The sequence below is a fragment of the Sceloporus occidentalis genome, unplaced genomic scaffold, assembly GCF_023333645.1.
Source record: "Sceloporus occidentalis isolate IW3139 unplaced genomic scaffold, rSceOcc1.0.p SCAF_1, whole genome shotgun sequence".
NCBI classification, from domain to species: Eukaryota; Metazoa; Chordata; class Lepidosauria; order Squamata; family Phrynosomatidae; genus Sceloporus; species Sceloporus occidentalis.
The window spans coordinates 77,624,323-77,644,590 of record NW_028316981.1 but is presented as its reverse complement, the minus strand read 5'-3'; the positions used below and the strand labels follow the sequence as shown (position 1 = coordinate 77,644,590).

The 20,268-nt window shown below is 41.8% G+C and overlaps 1 protein-coding gene across 1 annotated transcript in view; it reads right to left on the bottom strand.

Moving 5' to 3' along the window:
• Nucleotides 1–20,268, bottom strand: part of LOC149321642 (caM kinase-like vesicle-associated protein) — a 101,034-nt gene that overhangs the window by 8,793 nt on the left and 71,973 nt on the right. The window contains exons 2-10 of the mRNA XM_089526086.1: nucleotides 17,749–17,857; nucleotides 16,388–16,519; nucleotides 8,658–8,732; nucleotides 7,479–7,621; nucleotides 6,957–7,073; nucleotides 5,192–5,267; nucleotides 4,416–4,552; nucleotides 2,070–2,148; nucleotides 795–882 (exon numbers count right to left, since the gene is read on the bottom strand). Coding sequence (XP_089382212.1) covers nucleotides 795–882; nucleotides 2,070–2,148; nucleotides 4,416–4,552; nucleotides 5,192–5,267; nucleotides 6,957–7,073; nucleotides 7,479–7,621; nucleotides 8,658–8,732; nucleotides 16,388–16,519; nucleotides 17,749–17,843 — 942 coding nt within the window. The 5' untranslated portion in view covers nucleotides 17,844–17,857. The remainder of the gene's footprint in view (nucleotides 1–794; nucleotides 883–2,069; nucleotides 2,149–4,415; nucleotides 4,553–5,191; nucleotides 5,268–6,956; nucleotides 7,074–7,478; nucleotides 7,622–8,657; nucleotides 8,733–16,387; nucleotides 16,520–17,748; nucleotides 17,858–20,268) is intronic.

Sequence of the window (20,268 nt, the reverse complement as noted above, 5' to 3'; positions counted from 1 at the left end):
CCGCATCCAGCCCCATATAACATCCAGGTGCTAGTCCAGCACCTGCACACCTCCTGCTGACTCTAACAGTAATATGTTTTAAATTGGTTTTAATCTTTTTCTGATTGTGTCATAGGTTTGCCATCATGGCCCTATCAGAATAAATCTACTGATTGAATTTAGCCAAGCGCTTATCAAATCAGTGCCAGTGTGGTATAGTGGTTTGGGTGTTGAACTAGGACTCTGGTTACCAGAATTTGCATCACCACTCAGCCATGGAAACACAGTAGGAGACCTTTGGCAAGTCACACTCTTTCAGCCTCAGAGAATGGCAATGGTAAACCCCTTCTGAAAAAAAATTCTGTCAAGAAAACCATGTGATAGGGTCACCAAGGCCTGTTACATACTGCCAAAATAAAGCTGCTTTGGGTCTCTTTGGAGGTATGCTGTTTAAATGATGCATGCATCCTAAGAATCTGGAGGCTGCACCAAAGCTGCACTCCAGTGCTTAGGAATGGAGTGTGGCTTTGGCGCGACCTCCAGACTCTTAGGACCCATGCATCATTTAAATACCATACCTCCAAAGAGACCCGAAGCAGCTTTATTTTGGCAGTCTGTAACAGGCCCAAGATCCAGAAACAATTTGACAGCACACAACAACAAATCTCTATTAAATCAATATTTCCTTAATATTTTGGGGAATAACATCCCCAAAAGACAATGGGCTGTATCTCCTCAAGTTCTGAGTCTTAGACTGCCTTGAGTCTTGCAGCTATTTCAGAGCAAGAGAGGATGCTTGTTAGCATCACTATTACCTTCCATTTTGCCCTGGCAAAGTTCTTCTCAATCTGAGCACATACACCATCCTTTATGTTCTTGTCTGAAGCTGCATTGCCAGAAATCCTGGAGAAAGAAAAAGTGACAGTGAGTTGTGCCACCTACTTAGCCTGATTAGTTTCTTGATTTGTTTTGCTAACTAGCTACTTGGACCTAAATGGGAAGGTTGCAGCCAGCCCTTGCTATGAAGATGAATCATCAGCTAAAACCACTCTCAGATGCCTTACTAATCACCCCTTTATCAACTTCATCCTGTGGACAAATTGTAGAGTGATTTAAGTTTCCTAAGCTTTTGGTACGGAAACAAAAAATATTTAAATATCAATAATGTCAAAGCCAAGCCTGTTGGATCCAGCTTCAAATCAGCAGACTAACAGAAATGTGCCTGTGTTTAACTATGCTTCCCTAAGAACTGAGACTGACTCAAAAAACAACACAAGTCGCTTGTAGTTCAAACAAAAGTTTACTAAAGGCTTTAATCTATACAGTGTGCTTGCTCCACATGCGGGCACAACATATGCGGCTTCCACTTTACGCGGAAGCCGTGCTGCAATTAAATGAATGGGCCGTGCAATGGTGGTGTGCGCGCCCCGCTCCGAGCACAAGCCCCATTCAATAGAATGGGGCTTGTGTTTACGCGGAATTTGCCTTACATGGGGGGTCCGGAACGGATCCCCTGTGTAAGGAGAGGCTCCACTGTATATATACATAAAGGCTATATCCTAATCTACCGTATCTATCTAAGGAGGGGGAAAGAGAATGCAAAAATCTTCCAACACTGATTAGATTTGTGCTTTAACATTGTGCTCCCCAAGAGAGGACTCAAAGTAGCTATGGATAACATTAAGCCAGCAATGGACCAAATCCTATTGTGAATTCCAAGCTGTGAATCTATCTATCCAGTTAAGATCCCCCTCTGCAGATTTGTTGCCAAAGGACTTTGTCAGCTTTCTTGCCAAAGGACTGCTGGAACAAAAAGGTATTTGCCCACTGGCTATAGAATGTTAGAGAGGGAATGTTAGAGAGGGAAGCCTGCCAAATTGTCTTTGGAAAGAAGTTCCACAGTCTCTCATTTGCCTTACTAGTCACCCCTGACCATTGAGAAAAATCTCATTCTGTACCTTAAATCTTCTGATCCTTTTCTCTGATGTATATGACCCAAGACCTACTCTGCTTACTTTTCTCTTCACTTCCTCCCACTCTACCTGAGTTCTAAGTCCACCCTGGAACAGGAGCAGTTATGGGGCACTTACCATTCATGGGAAATAGCCTCCTCTGCTGTAATCCTCTGGTCCTGGTCCACCTCCATCAGACGGGCCACCAGATCCTTGGCTGGAGAAAAGAGAGAAAAAGTTGCATACAACTGCTTAGGTTAGGATGAGTGGCACCACAGACAGTGCTCTGACTCTGCAGTGTAGAGGGATACACCTACCTAATCATGGATAGGGGGAAAGTAATTTATCTATCAAATCATTTATCTTTGGCTCAAAAACCTTGTAGTACAAAGGAGTCTGTGTAACTGTTTCCAACTTGTCTTCAAATGAAAAGCAGACCTGGGACATTGCAATTCTAAAAGAATCAAGGGGAGAGATGTCGCTTAAATGTTTTCCTCCCATTCAACATGAAGATGGTTTCCACCTGTGAGCGGAAAGTCCACCCAAATGATGGGAAATAAACATGCTGATTCTGAAGGAAAAAATTGCCATATAGAAAAAGTTGAAATAACCTTGGTCCAATAATAAGCTTTTTGTGACTGTTCTATGTTAAAATCAATGGTTTCAAAACGATTCTGGTGTAATATTTATCACAACCGTTTGTGAGTGAAGTCCTGGGATAATATACTAGGGATGCAAATTTTCATTGTCTCATGCAAGAACAAATAATTTTAGAACACCTCTCCCATGGAGAAGTAGGCAGAGGCCTAGTTTCAGGCTTCCTTTGTCTGGCCAGGCCTGGCGGTAATGATGGCCGATTGAAAGAAAACATACTGGAAATAGAACATGACAATATTTCCTCTGAATCTGGAAGGTTGCCATCTGACCACAATGTAGAATTGGAGCTCTGCTGTACAAACTACAGTACTTGGGATCTTTAAAAATATGGTACAAATACATTGGAAGATGGAAAAACTATGTCCAACAACCAAAGAGATCTATGATTTAGAAACATACCATAATGGAGAGCATGTGACACCATTTCCCCTATTTCTATGAAGATTCTGTCAAGCTGTTGGACATGTATTTAAATGAACTAAAGCTAAAGCAAACCATTGTGCAAGAGACTGCTCATACTGCTAACTAAGAACTTCTGATGGTTTACTTATCATCAATGGTTATATCAGCCATACATCTAGAACACCAGCAAAGTTCTACTAGAAAGTATGTTATTGGACAGAGGCTTGTCTAACGCTTTCTACTTGAAAATCACCTTAATGAATGTTAACTTCACCATTAAAAACACATGCCTGGAACTAAAGCAGCAGGACATGCTATATTAATGTCATTAGTGACTTCTTGGCACTGTATTTTTGCTTTTATGTTTCCAAATGTTTTTAAAAATCAGATTATTTTATTTTTTTAAGTCTGTACCCTTGGAACTCACAAAATAAAACAAAATTCCAGGGGGGGGGGGAGAACACCTCTCCCACTGTATGAGATTATTAGAGCTCTTGCACATTTAAAGTTTGCATATTTCGGAACATTTTCTGCAGAAACAATTAATGTTTCATTGTGTATTTTGGGATTTTTTTTGTGGAAAATTTGTGAAATACCCCCCTCTCCCAATTTGCTTTTTGTGCAAAAACACTATGTTCTTACACAAAACCAAATGTTTTGGAGCGTGTCCAAAGGAGCGTGTCCGAAGGAGGGCAACTAAAATGGTGAAGGGTCTGGAAACCATGCCCTATGAGGAACAACTTAGGGAGCTGGGGATGTTTAGCCTGGAGAAGAGAAGGTTATGAGGTGATATGATAGCCCTGTTTAAATATTTGAAAGGATGTCATGTTGAGGAGGGAGCAAGCTTGTTTTCTGCTGCTCCAGAGAACAGGACCCAGAACAATGGATGCAAGCTACAGGAAAAGAGATTCTAGGAAGAACTTCCTGACAGTAAGGGCTGTTCGACAGTGGAACACACTCCCTCGGAGGGTGATAAGTCTCCTTCTTTGGAGGTCTTTAAGCAGAGGCTGGATAGCCATCTGTCGGGGATGCTTTGATTTATATTTCCTGCATGGCAGAGGGTTAGACTGGATGGCCCCTGTGGTCTCTTCCACCTCTACGATTCTATGATTCTATGAATAAAAGCCCCCAACTGCAAAAATTCTTATGGTAGCCAATCATTTCCTTGGCAAGATGCTTCTGTGTGTTGAGACACCATTCCTGGTTAGGATCGGTAAATTTCTAAGTATTCTTTACATCCTTAGGACATACAGGCAGAGGCTTCTCTACATGACTTGTCCTAGAATGGTACAAATTATGACTTATGCTTCCATTCTTACCATCACAGTTTAAGTGGGGAGATAGCTCCTATAAGCCACACACAATGTGCATTTTTCTTGCTCCCATTTCCTCTCTCCTCAGCCCCTTATCTTCACGAAGCCTTACCTGCCTGGGAGATGTCATCCCAATAGGGTGGATCAAACTCATAGTCACCAGCCAAGATCTTACGGAACAGGTTCTTGTCATGATTCTCATAATCATCCTCATCCATTTCCTCATAGAAGGGTGGGTTCCCTGACAAGCTGTAATACAGGGAGGGAGGAGCGAGAGGATTAGCTATAGAATGTACATCAATTACAAGAAGTTGAAGATCTGTGGTTTCATCACTGGGTGAAGCCTCTTAGCCATATACTATCTCCTCTTTGCAATTCCGAGGGCCCATACTGGTCAGGGTGATGTAGTGGTTTGAATGTTGGACTATGACTCTGAAGATTCAGTCCCCTGCTTGGCCACTGAAACCCACTGGGTGACTTCTGGCGAGCCATATCCTCTCAAGCCCAGAAAACCTTGTGATAGGGTACCTTAGTTGCTATAAGTTGGAAATGACATGAAGGCATATGAGTTACAAGTACGAGTATGAGTTTGTTAAAAGCTAAAAACAATAATGCCCCAGCACTGGCCAAATTGAGGCCATCCCAAGATATCGCTAGATGCCAATCCTCATCATGTCTCACCATTGTCTATGTTGGAGAGGAATGACGGGACTTACACTCTCCCGTGACTTGTTCTGTAACCAAGTTCTTTCTCTTAAGCCATAATTTTCCCAGGTATGTCCTGTTTAATTTTCTGGCCTCATCCTCCCCTCATTGCCACTGCTCCCCACATTGCCAGCATGACAGCCTAGGCACCACAAAGCCTCCCCTCGCCCTCCCCTTCCTTACAGAATATACATGATCACTCCAATTGCCCAGCAGTCCACAGGCCGTCCATATCGCTGGCGTCCGACTACCTCAGGAGCTGTAAGATCAGAAGGAGAGGGTGAGTGCTCTCTATGGATATGAGACACCCCTTTTAGGATTATGCCACTTCATAAGACAGGGGTAAGAATTTATACAACTGAATATGTAAACAGTCCCTGCATATTTTAAGTGTCTTACAAATGCAAAAGAGGAGAGATCAAAAATGTAATTTTCACTGGATGTAATTTATTTAGTTATTAGTTAGATCTAGATCTTGCCTTTGGCCCCAATATAAGATTCAAGGAAACTCAAAATGATAGCAAATAAAGGAAGAATATGCTTAAAAAATAAAATAGAACCTATCACTTAACAATTTTAATTGCTAAATTTAATTATCGTATATACTAGACTATAAGGTAACCTCATGTATAAGTTGAGGACAGGTTTTGAGGCCAAAATTATGGATTTTGCCATGACCTGTGCATAATTTGAGGCTAAAACTTGGAGGCTCATTCAATGTGTGTATGCGTGCATGCGGTGAGAGACTCTAATTGAGTCTTTTTGCTTCAGTGTTCTAGCTTTCATTTCATCCTTCGCTTCCCCAGACAGCAGGTGGGAGAGGCAGCAACCAGTCACCCAGGACTCCTTCTGCTTGGCGAAAGAGAGCAATAAACTGCTCTGCTGAATGCATGGGGAAATCTGAAAGAGCTGCTATCACACTACCATACAAACTGACCTGTAAACAAGTCAACCTGGGATTTTGGGGTCAATATTTGGGCATAAATTTCTTATAGATTAGTATATACAGTACAGTGGACCCTTGTCATACCCTGGAGTTTGGTTCCAAGATCCCCCATGAATAACAAAATCCATGGATGCTCAAGTAATGTGACATAGCAAAATGTTATCCCTTATAAAAAATGGAAAACCAAGGTTTGATATTTGAAATTTAAACTTTTTTTGAACATTTTCAAACTGTGGATCCGTGTATAAAAAAATCAGTGTATAAGAAGGACTGACTGTACTATTAGATGTCCAATACCCCACTATATTTAGCTATGTTGGATTCTGCTTTTCCTATCCTGAAACCTCACAAAACTATCTCAAAAATTGTAAGTTTGCTGAAGAAAACAGCTCCTTCTACCTTCTTTCCATCTGCACAAGGGATCCACATGTGAGGTAACAAAGATGTTTAGCCAAGAAGCAATTTGGCAAATTGTCTGTATGCATCCCCTCTGCTGGAAAGCAGAGGGCTATTGCCCTCATGTTCTCCTCATCTTCCCAAAAGCGTCTGGCTGGCCACTGTAAGAAGGGGATGCTGGACTAGGGAGGCCTAGCAGGACCATTCTTAAATGATCTTTAAAGGGTTTGCGGTTATTACCTCTTTTCTCCCACTGGGTCCTTGCATCAAAACATCCCTCTGGTTGTGTTCACTATATAAGGGTAGTCATACCAGTAGCTACCAGTAGCCAGTAATGTCAGAGAGGTGGGGAGGGCAGCAGTGACAGCCTCCCAGCCAGCCTTGTAAACTTTCCAGCCATTCTATGTCGGAGGACAGAGCTATCTATGTATGTCACAAAAGCAGTCCTAAGCCCTGAAGTCAACCTCCTTTGCCAGGAGTGAAGTAAGATTTAATGCTAGCTCAACCAGCTTCTGTATATGTACTGGGGAGAGGAGGGTGCCATCTGAACACTTCCTTGAAGTGGTGAAATGTCTTGGGATGGCCTTGTATTTTGCCATTTTTTACCTAGATATTCAGGGGTTCCACAGGGTTCCTTGATGAGCCCATTCTCCAGTTTGGCCAAATGAAAGTCGCTGATCACAATCTTGGAGTTCTTCAGGCGGTTGTAATACACTAAATTTTCTAGCTGCAGGAACACAGTGAGAAAGAAGAGATGAAGGAAGGAAGGAAGATGAGAGGAACCCACTGCTTCCAGATTAACAGTCCAGTGTCAACATGATGACATCCTCTAATCCCTAAAGATTTGCTGTAATTTTTGGGATTGCTAGATACATCATATTTGGAATCAGTCTCTCTGTCCTTCTGTATGTATGTTTGTGAGAGAGACAGTGAATAATGTGAATATATGTATAACATAGATGTGTCATTCTTGCAGAGCCACAGATAACAGTGAAGAAGGGAGACAAATTGTTGTGTTGGCTTCTCTCTACTTTGAAATGGAAGCAAGAGTGAATAAGGATGGGACAGGTGGCAAGTAATTAGCTTAGGTGTTGGTGCACCCCAGGCCTAGCAGGGCAGCTGACGGACTTGCCTTGAGGTTCCTGTGAACGATCTTGAGGGAATGTAGGTATGCCACAGCTTCCAGAACCTGCCTGATGACATTACTGGTGTCACGCTCAGAGTAGTAACCCTGATCTAATATCCAATCAAATACTTCCCGACCAGTGGCACTGTGGATGAGAGAAGAACAAAGGGAAAGAAGGAAATTAGATATCTAATATTGCATTGCTGCCACAGAATGATATGATAGCATCATTCCTGTATAACAATACAAAGATTGCTACAAACTGAGCCTCAAGAACTTTTTCACACTGCACAATTATAGCATTATGATCCACTTTAACTGCCATGGCTGCATCCTATGCAACCATGGGATTGATAGTTCAGTCAGAGACTGAACTCTCTGGCAGAGAATTCTAAATTCCCCTCCCTAAACTAACAACCACAATATTCCATAGGATGAAATCATGGCAGTGGAAGCATAGTGCTTAGTATTTAGTGCGAAAGGGCCCCAGAATATAAAATAGAAGCAGGTCTGGTTCTACCATTAGGCAGAGTGAGATGGCTGCCTCAGGCAGCAGATGCTATGCACAGGTGAACTGCTGAGAATACAACAATGTATTCTGAATGGCCTACTCTCTGTCCCCTTAGCCAGTCCACTGCCCCCAGATTTGCTGCAAGATGGTGTCCCACTGTCAGTGCCAACCCTCAATCAGTTGTCTTTTATGTGGAAAAATTGGGGTGGGTAGTGGATCTTGCTTTCATTCAAGGCAGCAAAATGTTTTGGGACAGCCCTGAATGAGACATATAGAGCTGCTTAGACCAATGGTCTCTCTAGTTGGTAGACCAGTAACTGGCAGCATTTCTCCAAGGTTTCAAGTGGAAGCTTTTGCACCTACCTGTAAAGGAAGATGATGGGATGTGACTGAGATTTTTTTCCATGCTCTCCACCAATGAACCATGGTCCCTTCCCTCAAGTGAACATAAATTTATGAATGGCAAGTAGATAAAGCAAACCAAAATTATTTAAACTCCCTCCCTCTCACATTTGTTCATGAAAAATCAAAGCAGCTTCTGATAAATATTTGGGAAGACAACTTGTAAAGTGGCAATAAGGTGATTCAGAGCCGAGCAGGCTCACAAGAAGCCTGGCAGTGGAAAGGAATTACTAAATATGTGTCTTATTAGTAGAGTATGCCTACTTACAGCTCCAAGAAGAGGAAGTACTCTTTCCGGGTAACATACACATCCACCAGTTGCAAAATATTGGGGTGTTTCACCCTGCAGGGAAAGAAAAGCAAGAGAAATACAAGGGGTTGGGAGAGCTCTTGTGACCTACCTAATCCAAGGATCAGAAAGGATTCTTGTAACACAGGAGCGGGCAACACATGCCCCCTCAAGGTTGTTAGATCACACCTGCCATTGGCCCTAGTTTGTACAGCCAGTGGGGAAGGAAGATAGGAATTGCAGTATGAGAAAATCTGAAAAGCCACACATTCTCCATATCCGTTGTAGAGAGAGCCAGTGTGGTCTAGTGGTTTGAGCATTGGATTATGACCCTGGAGAGAAAGGTCTGAATCCTCACTTGGCCATGGAAACGCAACAGGGATCTTGGGCAAGCCACACTCTCTCAACTTATGAAGAAGGCAAAATGAAACCCCTCTGAGGAAATTTGCCAAAAACCAAAACCAAAACAAAACCCTGTGATAGATTCGCTTAGGGACTCTATAAGACAGACAGCAACAATAGTAGTAGCCAAATTATTTCTGTCAAGTATCTGTCCAAACTTTTGGAGAAGGAAACTTCATACAGCAGTCACATCACTCAGGGTAACTTCTTCCATTCCTTTACTGTTTTTGTAATGAGGAAGACACTTCTAACCTAAATCTGCATTCATGCAGCTGAAAGCATAGTTCTTATTTTATCCCCAGCAGCTATAGGGAACAATTCCCCCTTTCTGTAACCTGTCAAATCTACCCCCAACACATCTGATCCTTCTTTGAGGCTACACATATCAAGCTTCAATCCTTGTGCATGGGATTAGACTTCATCATTCCCAAAGGTCTCCTTTGAATCCTTTCCCACTTGTCAGCCTCCTTCATGAAATGTAGTACTCAGTGAGCACAATGACATCTTTGTAGAACAGCAGACCAGGGGATACCTTGAAGAACCACAGAGCTTTGAAACAATCATGATTAGGACAATATGCACTGCCCAGAATGAAATAATAATAATAATAATAATAATAATAATAATAAATTTTATTTGTATACCGCTTTTCCAAAGATCATGCTCCCAAGGTGCTTGCCTATGCCAGGAAAAATATCTTCCCTCATTTGATTGGATTTATTTGTAGTGTACATTGGCAATGAGATACATGTACTTATAAACAAAAGATGATGTCTACCAAAATGCTATCCAGTTAAAAAAGATTTTACATAAAATATAAAAGATTTATATCTATATGTATCTATATCTATATCTTTATCTATCTCACACTGGCAAGCATGCAAATACACAAAATATAAAAATATATTATATACATATGAAAATGTATTTTAAAACCTCGTAAAAATGCAAAACATGAACTATTTCAGTATTGAACACCGCCTTCAATCACAGCAATACAGATATGAGAGCTTAGAATGTTGGGCTTATAAACCACAGGAAGGAAACAAACAACAATGACCACTTCTGTCTAATGACTAATTAAGCAGAAAACAGAAAATATTTTAAATTGGATATGTGAACTGGTGGTCATCTTTTGTTTGGTAACTCAGTAGTAATGATAAGAAGTGTTCTGCCATCAACGAGTAACTTTGAAAAATACCCTAAGATGCAGCACTCTATTCCTGTGCGAACTGCTCACACTCCACAATTCAGTAAACCAGCTTTCTGTATTCAAACAGCAAAACGTGGTTTCATTAACTGGAGAAATTAATGATAAGACATCTGCAGACAGAACTGCCATCATCCACAAACACAAGCATAGAATAAGCAATGCTCTGCCCTATACTTTTGCTGGCTTTACCTTGATTTGTTTATGAACTGAAAACACTCCTATATCCAGCTTCATTTGTCTAACCCCCATGCACACTTTTGTTTTTGTCTCTTACTTTCTTTTCCTAGGAGAGTGCCCTGGAAAAATCCTCCTCCACACCTCTGTGCATGCTTTAGTTAGGCAGTCACCTCTCTTTGAACCAACAGTAACTCTGTGAGCCAACACTATAACTCCCATCACTCCCATTTCTATTACTTATATACAACTCTAAAATTTCAAAAATAGGAACAGTTATCATACTGCTTTAGCCAAACTAATACAACAGCAAAACATTCCATAGCAGACGCTGCCATATACTGACAACACTTCTGTTTCTCAGGCCCCTCTGGATGATCACCGCTATGATCTATTTGGAATAGCGGTTTATAAATAAAATGTATTATTATTATTATTATTATTATTATTATTATACACCAAATGCTTCTGTAATACACCACTTCTGGTCGCTCTGTTAGATATCCTCATCTCCAACCTCTACTTCATAAGATTCTAGTTAGAAGGAAACAGAAGGAAAAGCACAGCACAATAGTAGGCACTCCTAGGCACTTCCACTAGGGCACTATTCCCACAATGACCAATTTCCAAAAAGCTTGGAAGATTACTTTCAAAACTAGTTACTGTCACAAGGCTCTCAATAGTTACCATTACAGTTAGAATTTGAAGCAGTTCTGTTATTTGTTACTCAAAAGTAACTAACATCCTTACTTTTTAATTACTTTAAAGAAAAACCTCAGAAGATAACAAGCTAGTGGTACAAAACATTACCAAGAAGTGCAGCCACACAACCCTGTAATTATAAAGTAACTGACAACAGTTACAGTTGCACCACTAAATGAGTGACATTGTCCACTATGCTACATTATGCTACATTAAGAGAGTGAGCATGGTATAGTGGTTTGAGCATTAAACTACAACCCTGGAGACCAGGGTTTGAATTCTCACCAAACCCTGGAAATCTACTGGGTGATCTTGGGCAAGTCAAACTCGCTTAGTCATAGAGAAAAAGAAGGCAGACCCTCCCAATGGAACAAATCTTGCCAAGAAAACCTTGTGATAGGTTCGCCTTACAGCTGCCATAAGTCGGAAATGACTTGAAGCCACAGAACAACAATAAGCTACATTTATGATGCATGTTGTTGTGCTTTAGTTATTGCAAACTAAGACTTCTTCTTTGTAACTCATTGCATCCAAGCTCTGTGGAAATGCTCCAAATAACATATATAGCATTGGTAGCATAATGCTGATATTTGCTGGAATTCAAACTCAGTAAAATCCTCAAGGTCTAGTAAATTCCTCACTTGCCTTGAAGACAATTTCATTGTCCAAAAGGTGGAAGAAGCAACAAGGGGATCAGCTATTTTAGATTTGATTCTAACCAACAGGGATGACCTGGTTAATGGAGTGCAAGTGGTGGGATCATTAGGTGAAAGTGACCATGTTCTCTTGGAGTTTGTTATACAGTGGAAAGGAGAAGCCAGGCATAGTCAGACATGTCTTCTAGACATTAGGAAAGCTGATTTCAGTAAACTTAGAGAAATACTGAGAGTGATCCCATTGTCAGGAATACTAAAAGATAAGGGAGTTCAGGACGGATGGGACTTTCTCAAAAGGGAGATACTGAAGGCAAAATTTCAAACAGTTCCAGTGAGAAAGAAAAACGGGAGGTGTCTCAAGAAACCAGGATGTATAACTAAGGAACTTACAACTGAGCTAAGTTTTAAACGAAACATGTATAAGAAATGGAAAAAAGGGGAAATCACCAAAGAAGAATTCAGACACATAGCTAGCCTGTGTAGGAGTAAAATGAGAAAAGCTAAAGCACAGAATGAACTCAGGCTTGCTAGTGGTTAAGAACAATAGACACTATACTTTTATTGATGCAACCTAAAATGGCATTGGCCTTTTTAGCTGCTGCATTGCACTGTTGACTCATGTTCAACTTGTGGTCTACTTGGACTCCCAGATCCCTTTTTGGGCTTTTTTGGATATGTCCACATCAAAAGGAAGAAAAAGGAAATGGTAAGGCCACTGCGTGGAGAAGATGGCAAAATGCTAACAGGGGACAGAAAAAAAGGCAGAATTACTCAACACCTTCTTTGCCTCAGTCTTCTCAGAAAAGGCAAAGGGTGCTCAACCTGAGGATAATGGAGCAGAGGACAGAATAGGGGAATTTCAGCACAGAATAAGTAAGTACAGGAATATCTGGTTAATTTAAATGAATATAAGTCTCCAGGACCTGATGAACTACATCCAAGGGTGTTAAAAGAACTAGCAAATGTAATATCGGAGCCCAGCAGACTGGAGGAGGGCAAATGTTGTCCCCATCTTCAAAAAAAAAAGGGGGGGGGAAAGAGGATTCCAACAATTATCATCCAGTTAGTCTGACTTCTGTATCAGGAAATATTCTGGAGCAGATCATTAAACAGAGAGTCTGTGAACATCTAGAAAGCAATGCCATAACCACAAAAAGTCAACATGGGTTTCAGAGAAACAAGTCATGCCAGACAAATCTGATCTCTTTCTTTGATAAAATTACCAGCTTGGTAGATGAAGGGAATTCTGTGAATATAGTATATCTTGATTTCAGTAAGGCCTTTGACAAGGTTCCCCATGTCATTCTTGCAAACAAGCTTGTAAAATGTGGACTAGACAAGGCAACTGTTACATGGATTTGTAATTGGTTGACTGGCCGAACCCAAAGGGTGCTCATCAATGGCTCCTTTTCATCCTGGAGAGAAGTGACCAGTGGGGTCCCACAGGGCTCTGTCCTGGGCCCAGTGTTATTCAACATCTTTATAAATGACTTGGATGACAGAATTGGGGGTATACTTATCAAATCTGCAGATGGCACCAAATTAGGAGTACCTAATACCCCGGAGGACAAGATCAAACTTCAGAATGACCGTAATATATTAGAAAGCTGGACCAAAGCTAACAAAATGAATTTCAACATGGAGAAATGTAAGGTACTGCACTTAGGGTGGAAAAATGAAATGCACAGATATAGGATGGGTGACACCTGGCTGAACGAAGCTACATGTGAAAGGGATCTGGGAGTCCAAGTAGACCACAAGTTGAACATGAGTCAACAGTGCGATGCAGCAGCTAAAAAGGCCAATGCCATTTTAGGTTGCATCAATAAAAGTATAGTGTCTAGATCAAGGGAAGAAATAGCGCCACTGTATTCTGCTTTGGTCAGGCCCCACCTGGAATATTATGTCCAGTTTTGGGCACCACAATTCAAAAAGGGACGTTGAGAAACTGGAGCATATCCAAAGGAGGGCGACTAAAGTGGTGAAGGGTCCCCTATGAGGAATGACTATGGAAGCTGGGGATGTTTAGCCTGGAGAAGAGAAGATTAAGAGGTGATATGATAGTCCTTTTTAAATATTTGAAGGGATGTCATATTGAGAAGGGAGCAAGCTTGTTTTTTGCTGCTCCAGAGAACATGGAACAATGGATGTAAGCTACAGGAAAAGAGATTCTACTTCAACATTAGGAGGAACTTCCTGACAGTAAGGGCTGTTTGACAGTGGAACAAACTGCCTCGGAGTGTGGTCTAGTCTCCTTCCTTGGAAGTCTTTAAACAGAAGCTGGATGGCCATCTGTCGGGGATGCTTTGATTGTGATTTCCTGCATGGCAGGGGGTTGGACTGGATGGCCCTTGCGGTCTCTTCCAACTCTACGATTCTATGATTGTATGAATGCCCGCATGTCTAAATGATGGCAGGATCAGCCACAACCTTTTCACTGCCCAGAAGCTGAAGTTACAGTCTTCCTTGTCCCATCGAAAGAAGTGTAGTACACAACATTGTCCCTGAAACATCCAGATCTAAGATGGCCCCATACCCGAATAACTACTTAAGAAAAATCTTGGTGAGGGGAAAGCATATTCATTGTTGTCTGGAAAGTATAATGTCATCCTACCATTTAAATAAGCTTTGCAAAACTTGCTTCATTAAAACCTAGTGAGAGAAGCATCTGCTATCATAAATAATACATACATTCCCAAGAATGACATGTCTAGTCTATTACACTCGGTGTTACTGTAAGGCCATAGCAGAGTTGCAGAGGCATTGCTCAGTTAACCTCCAATGTGAATGACTTACAAGTCTTAGCTTCGAAAGTGGATAGCTACGTTTTCATGGCATCCCATTTTCACTCTCAAAGCTTTCCCTCCAAAGTCCTAATTATATGTGGTGTTATTCATATCTGTAGTCCCTGATTACCCCTCCATAAAAATGAATGGCAGATGTAGTGGACTAAATACTAGGGATACATCTACACTGCAGAGGTATCTGCCATGGCTCAATGAGATGGCATTCTGGGATTGGTATTGTAAGACATTCAGCCTTCCCTGTCAGAGAGCTCTGGTGCAAGAACAAGCTACAAATCCCTGGATTACATAGGATGGGGCCATGACAGTTAAAGTGGTGTCAAACTGCATTAATTCTGCAGTGTGACAGCAGCCTAGAATAAGGTACTTTTAATCCTAGTATTTATTGTGATTCCAGAAGCAAATTAACTTTTTGAATCTGTCATCCAAAATGAGAAGAAAATCAGCTGGTGCCATTGCAAATAGGAAGTGTGGAGGGGGCTGCTGTCAGCTGGGGCTGTTGTGGAGAGCAACAGATTTAAACAAGGGTGGGAGCCTCTAACCTTCCACAAGTTGCTCAACTATAACTCCCATGATGCCTCACCATCACTGTGGCTGATACCTGGAGTTCCAACATCATCTGAAGTGCCATAGAATCCCTAGCTCTAAATTAAGAACTATTCCTCACTCATGCCACGTTCTCTATATGACTCACATTCCTAGCTGCTTGTTTAAAAAACAGCCATTATCTAGTCTGGCCCTTAATTACTAACCAGTGCCTTGTAGGTGAACAAGCTGGTAACTGCCACTGAATAGGTAATAATGTTGTTACAGCTGTATTTCATGCAGGAAATGAATTAAACTGAATTCTGCCATGTGAGGTTGTTGAGTGATTTATGCTGTTAGGGAAGATACCTTGTGTTCTGCTGGTCAAAGAAATCAAACATAACAGTTCTTTCTTCCATATAATTTCAAGGAACCTGAGAAGTATATTTTCCTTGTATCTGGAAAAAGCTGGACCCAAGGAGATGCTTTCATATGTGATTGGCCTAACATATGGCAACACATATGGGACTTTGTAAAGTTCATGTACAGTGAACAAATAGGCAGGATAAGTAATTTGGTGCACTAAAGGAGTGCTGTGATGTCTCTGGCTCAATTTTGTGCCCTCCACTGATCTGCCTCCACCTACATTTTTTTTTTCATTGCAAAAAGTAGAACTGAGATCCTGGAAGCCTCTGATTCTCCTTTAAAGTAAGGGCTCCTGCCCTGCTTTTGGCCAATAAGCTTTTTAAAAAGGAACCCAGAAATAGACTTCTGGCTGTTTTTGGTTTTAGGGGGTGAAATAATCCCGGGGGCCTTTTGGTTTCTGGCAGGCAGGCAGGCAAAGGACTGGCCCCCAGACCTACTGAGCTTGCCAACCTGATATAAAGTCCGGTAATTTTAGGAATTAAATTTCATATAGACATGCTTTCAAACTGGGATAGATGTAAAGCTTGCCCAATGTGGCACCTTTCAGGTATGCTGGAGTACAATTATCTTTTGCTATTGATAAAATATTAAGATAACAATAAAGCAGATGAAAAAACCAAGACACTGGGGAGGAGTTAGGCAACTGGAGGCATTACAGAAATTGCTGGAGTGCAATGCCTATCAGTCCAAGCCAGCCTAAGTAATGAAGTGGGATGATGGCAACAACACTGTCAACAATATTTCAGAGCTGGTTCATTCACCACTAGTTAGTCAAAGGATCTGTCTTTATGGATATTCATGACTCACATCTTAAGGATGATGATCTCATTCTTGGCTGCCTTTCGCACTTTGCGCCCATCTCTTTTCAGAAACTTCTTGCACGTATAGAGCTTGCCAGTTGTTTTCTCCTTGGCACGGAATATCTCACAGAACTCCTCTCTAGGGGAAAGAAGAGCCACTTTCACATTTAAGCCCAATGTCTGGAGCAGTCCAAGTAGAGACATATCACCTAGCCTCCATGAGAAACCCACCCTCCCAAGAGAAATGACGGCATGAGTTTCTGTCAGGGTTGGGGAACTCTTTCAGGGTCGAGGAACTCTGACCTTCTAGATGTCTTGGACCTTATCTCCCATAATCTCTCACTACTGGCTGTTTTGCCGACAGTTTCTGGGAGCAGAAGTCAAAAACATTTGGCAGGACAAAGGTTCTTGACCTTTGATTTACCTCCAGCAGTTTCATTCTATGTTCAAGTACAACAAACCAAGAGGCCCCACCATTATGAGAATATTCTTGGAGCACACATCAAGGGGTAAGGAGGGGAAAAAGAGAGAAGAAACTGCCCATGTCAAACAATACAGTTCTATGGGGCCCATAGCAAACAGGTTTGACTAAAGAGTTGACACTTTCCTCTCCTCATTTTGTTTCAGCTGAATTTCAATGGAAAAAACTATTAATACCCCAATATCTTCTCCCTGTGAAAGGTGGCTATGAGAAATATATATACAAGGTAGGTCTGCTTTAGGGCAGGCAAAAAGAGTGATTTAGGAGTCAGGAAGTCCCTCTATGAAATCTCAGCTTGAAATCTCATAAACTCACTATGGAAACAGACACACTCTGTTCAGCACATACAGTGCAGGAGTGGAATCACAGTCTGTAGGCTTGCTCCCAACATGTGCATGTAAAAATACATGTGTATCAATTTGTTCAATTTGATTGGAGAGAATAAAAAAATACAGACTCCAACTGTATCTATGAACCAACATGCAAAGACACCCTAGAGATGTGAAGAGAAACATACACATATTGGAAGCGGAAGGCATTAGTTTAATATATTTCGCATAGATAACTACAATAGTCTGCATGTCATTGGAGCAAACTCTTTTTCCCACTTGTTGATCTGAAACTGGCCTACTCTTATAGTAGTGAATGCCAAATACTATTATCTCTGTGTGTATAAAGCTGCATAATATAGAACACATGGACAGGCCACTGAAAGCAACTGCCTCTCCTCATATTATACAGTTAGACCTACTTATGATGTAGTCTTACAGTGCTGTGATTTTTGCCATACCCTCTAACAACAACTAAAGATGTGAGACAGCCTCCTTTGCTGTGATATGAGAGGGTCTCTCCCCTGATAAAATCTGAAGAAAAGCCAGAACACTTACGTTTTGATGACCTGCCCCAGGTCATATCTGTCAGTCACCTCAGATGGCTGGTTATAATCCTTCTTATCTCCCAGGGTAACACATCCAAACGGCATTGCCAAGACTGGTACTGCAAAATTAAGAATGAAACATCTTTGGGATCAACATCTTTGGAATACAGATAGTTTCCAATATAAGGGACACAGGAAGACCTAGTCAATACCACATCACTGAGCAGGGTAGAACTGAAGACAGATGAGTACAAGGTGCTGTGAGAAACCATTATGTAGTTCACTCTCATTATCACCAAGTCCGTGGTGGAATGACAAGTAATGCATCATCACCTGATAAGGTCAGAACAAGGAACTACAGCCTCTCTGCCCCAGTTCACACACCTTAGAGATACTATCAGCTGACACACCGGCAACAATTCATTTCACACTCTAAAGCATGTTACATTCCATTTCTGACTATGTTAGGGTCAGAACATATGTGGTGTGAAAGGAATCTGAGAAGAGGATTCCCCATTAAAAATTAAACTAAAAATTAAGTTAAAAGCTGCTGCTGTGCCCACCCCAGTTTGGATCACAACTGTTGGAGGGGAATGTTGTTTAACCCTTTTGTTTGCATCATCATTCATTTTCATTAATATCCATGTTCCACCACAAAAGCTGCTATCTGCCTCATAGCTGGCAGACAGACATGCAGCTATCTGAACAGTATGTGAAAGTTTTTCTTGGTGGGATGAACAGCAACTTCAGAAGAGAAAGGATTTCTAATGATAAAATGAAATAGGGGGGAAATGCTATAGTGGTGGCTGCCAACCTGGATGGCTTTAAAAGAGGACTGGGCAAATTCAAATAGGACAGAGCTTCTTGTAGTTACATCATGATACCTGTATATTATTTCCAGTACCAAAGGCAATATGTGCCTCAGTACCAGTTGCTTGGAAACACGACTAGGAAGCTGTTGGGTGTATGTCCTGTTACTTTCTTGAAATACAAGCTCTGCTAGGAAACAAATTGGTCACTAATGTGTGTATATTTGAGCATGCCACTTATTGAGATTGCCAAAGGAGAGTAGCTTTTGGTATATGGAGAGATTCCTCCAGATGTGATGAGAAAACAAGATTCACATATTTACCCTTTGGTCTGTAAGTGAAATCCCTTAATGTACTATTAGCAGACCATACTTCATTCAACACCGTGACATGTCACTGGCTTTTTCTTTGTCATTTACTTCCTAATGCAATTTGGAACTAGATACAAACTGAGGGACGGAGGAAAAATGACAGGTGCTTATCATTCAAACTCAAATCAACAAATCAGAACTCTGCATGGTTCCTTGTATCTTTTCCTGTGGTCATTAAAATTATCCCCCCTCCAAAAGACTCCAAATTGTCATTCATTTTCTAGAACTGTATGTCAAATTTGGGGGGCATATGGCTGTTTTAAATTTAAGACATTTTGATAGTTCCACAAAATCTGTGTTAAGGATCTTCATACTCACCTGAGGACTATTTTGCACAAGATTTCCAAAACACACCCCACTGGCTCACAGAAAGCTGACCCTTTAACCCAAGACTGGGCACCCTGACGGCTATAATTCTTCATGGTTAATCTGTCAGGGACCACATACCAGCAACTGGAAGGGCTTAAACCCATGCTGGATGTCCTACTGCCAAATGTAGATGAGCCCCCTTCCTTCTCACTGCCCCTCTGCTCCATTTCATCCACAGTGGGCTGCTGGGAAATGGAGAGATCATGTTTGCAATCTGAACTGGGCATGTGCGGAGGATTTTTGTAATTAGTCCATAGGCTATAGATTGTCCATCATTTATTTAATCCATTTCAAAATGAACAGAAATCAAGATCCAGACAAAAACAACAACAACAAATGGTACTTCAGCCGCGACAAAGTGGATAAAATGTATATAACAGGGGAAAACAAATGTTGGAAGTGTTCTGACAATGTGGGATCCTTCTATCGCATCGGGTGGATGTGCCCAGCGGTGAAAAAATATTAGCAAGAAATCCAGTGTGATGATTAGGTTCACTGGTAAAGAGCTCCCACTACAACCAGAACTATATCTGTTGAACATGACACATGGTATAGAAGAAAACGTAGGCGGGTTACAGACAGCCGAAAAGCAGCGGCCTGCACCCGCCCCTTTCCCAGCCAGATTAGGGCCTCAGTGGTCAGAGCGGCAGCTGCTGAGGCCCCGATCCGCCGCTTTCCAGGTCCCTTCCTCGCAGCCTGGAAAGGGGTGTCCTTGGGGCTCCAAGTCCCAAGGACACCCCGCGGCGGCGGGGAGGAGGAGAAAGGGGCCGCTTGGCCCCTTTCTCCTTTGCGTCGCTGGGCGCAGCCGTCTGAAGGCTGCGCCCAGCGACACAAATGGCAAAAGGAGCTCCATTTCGGAGCGCCTTTTGCGGCTGGGGAAGGGGCGCACTATGCGCCCTGGCACGGCGTGATGACATCACGTCCGCCCCGCCCCGTATAGAGGTGGTGCGGTCGTGATGTCGTAATGGCGGCGGCCGTGTG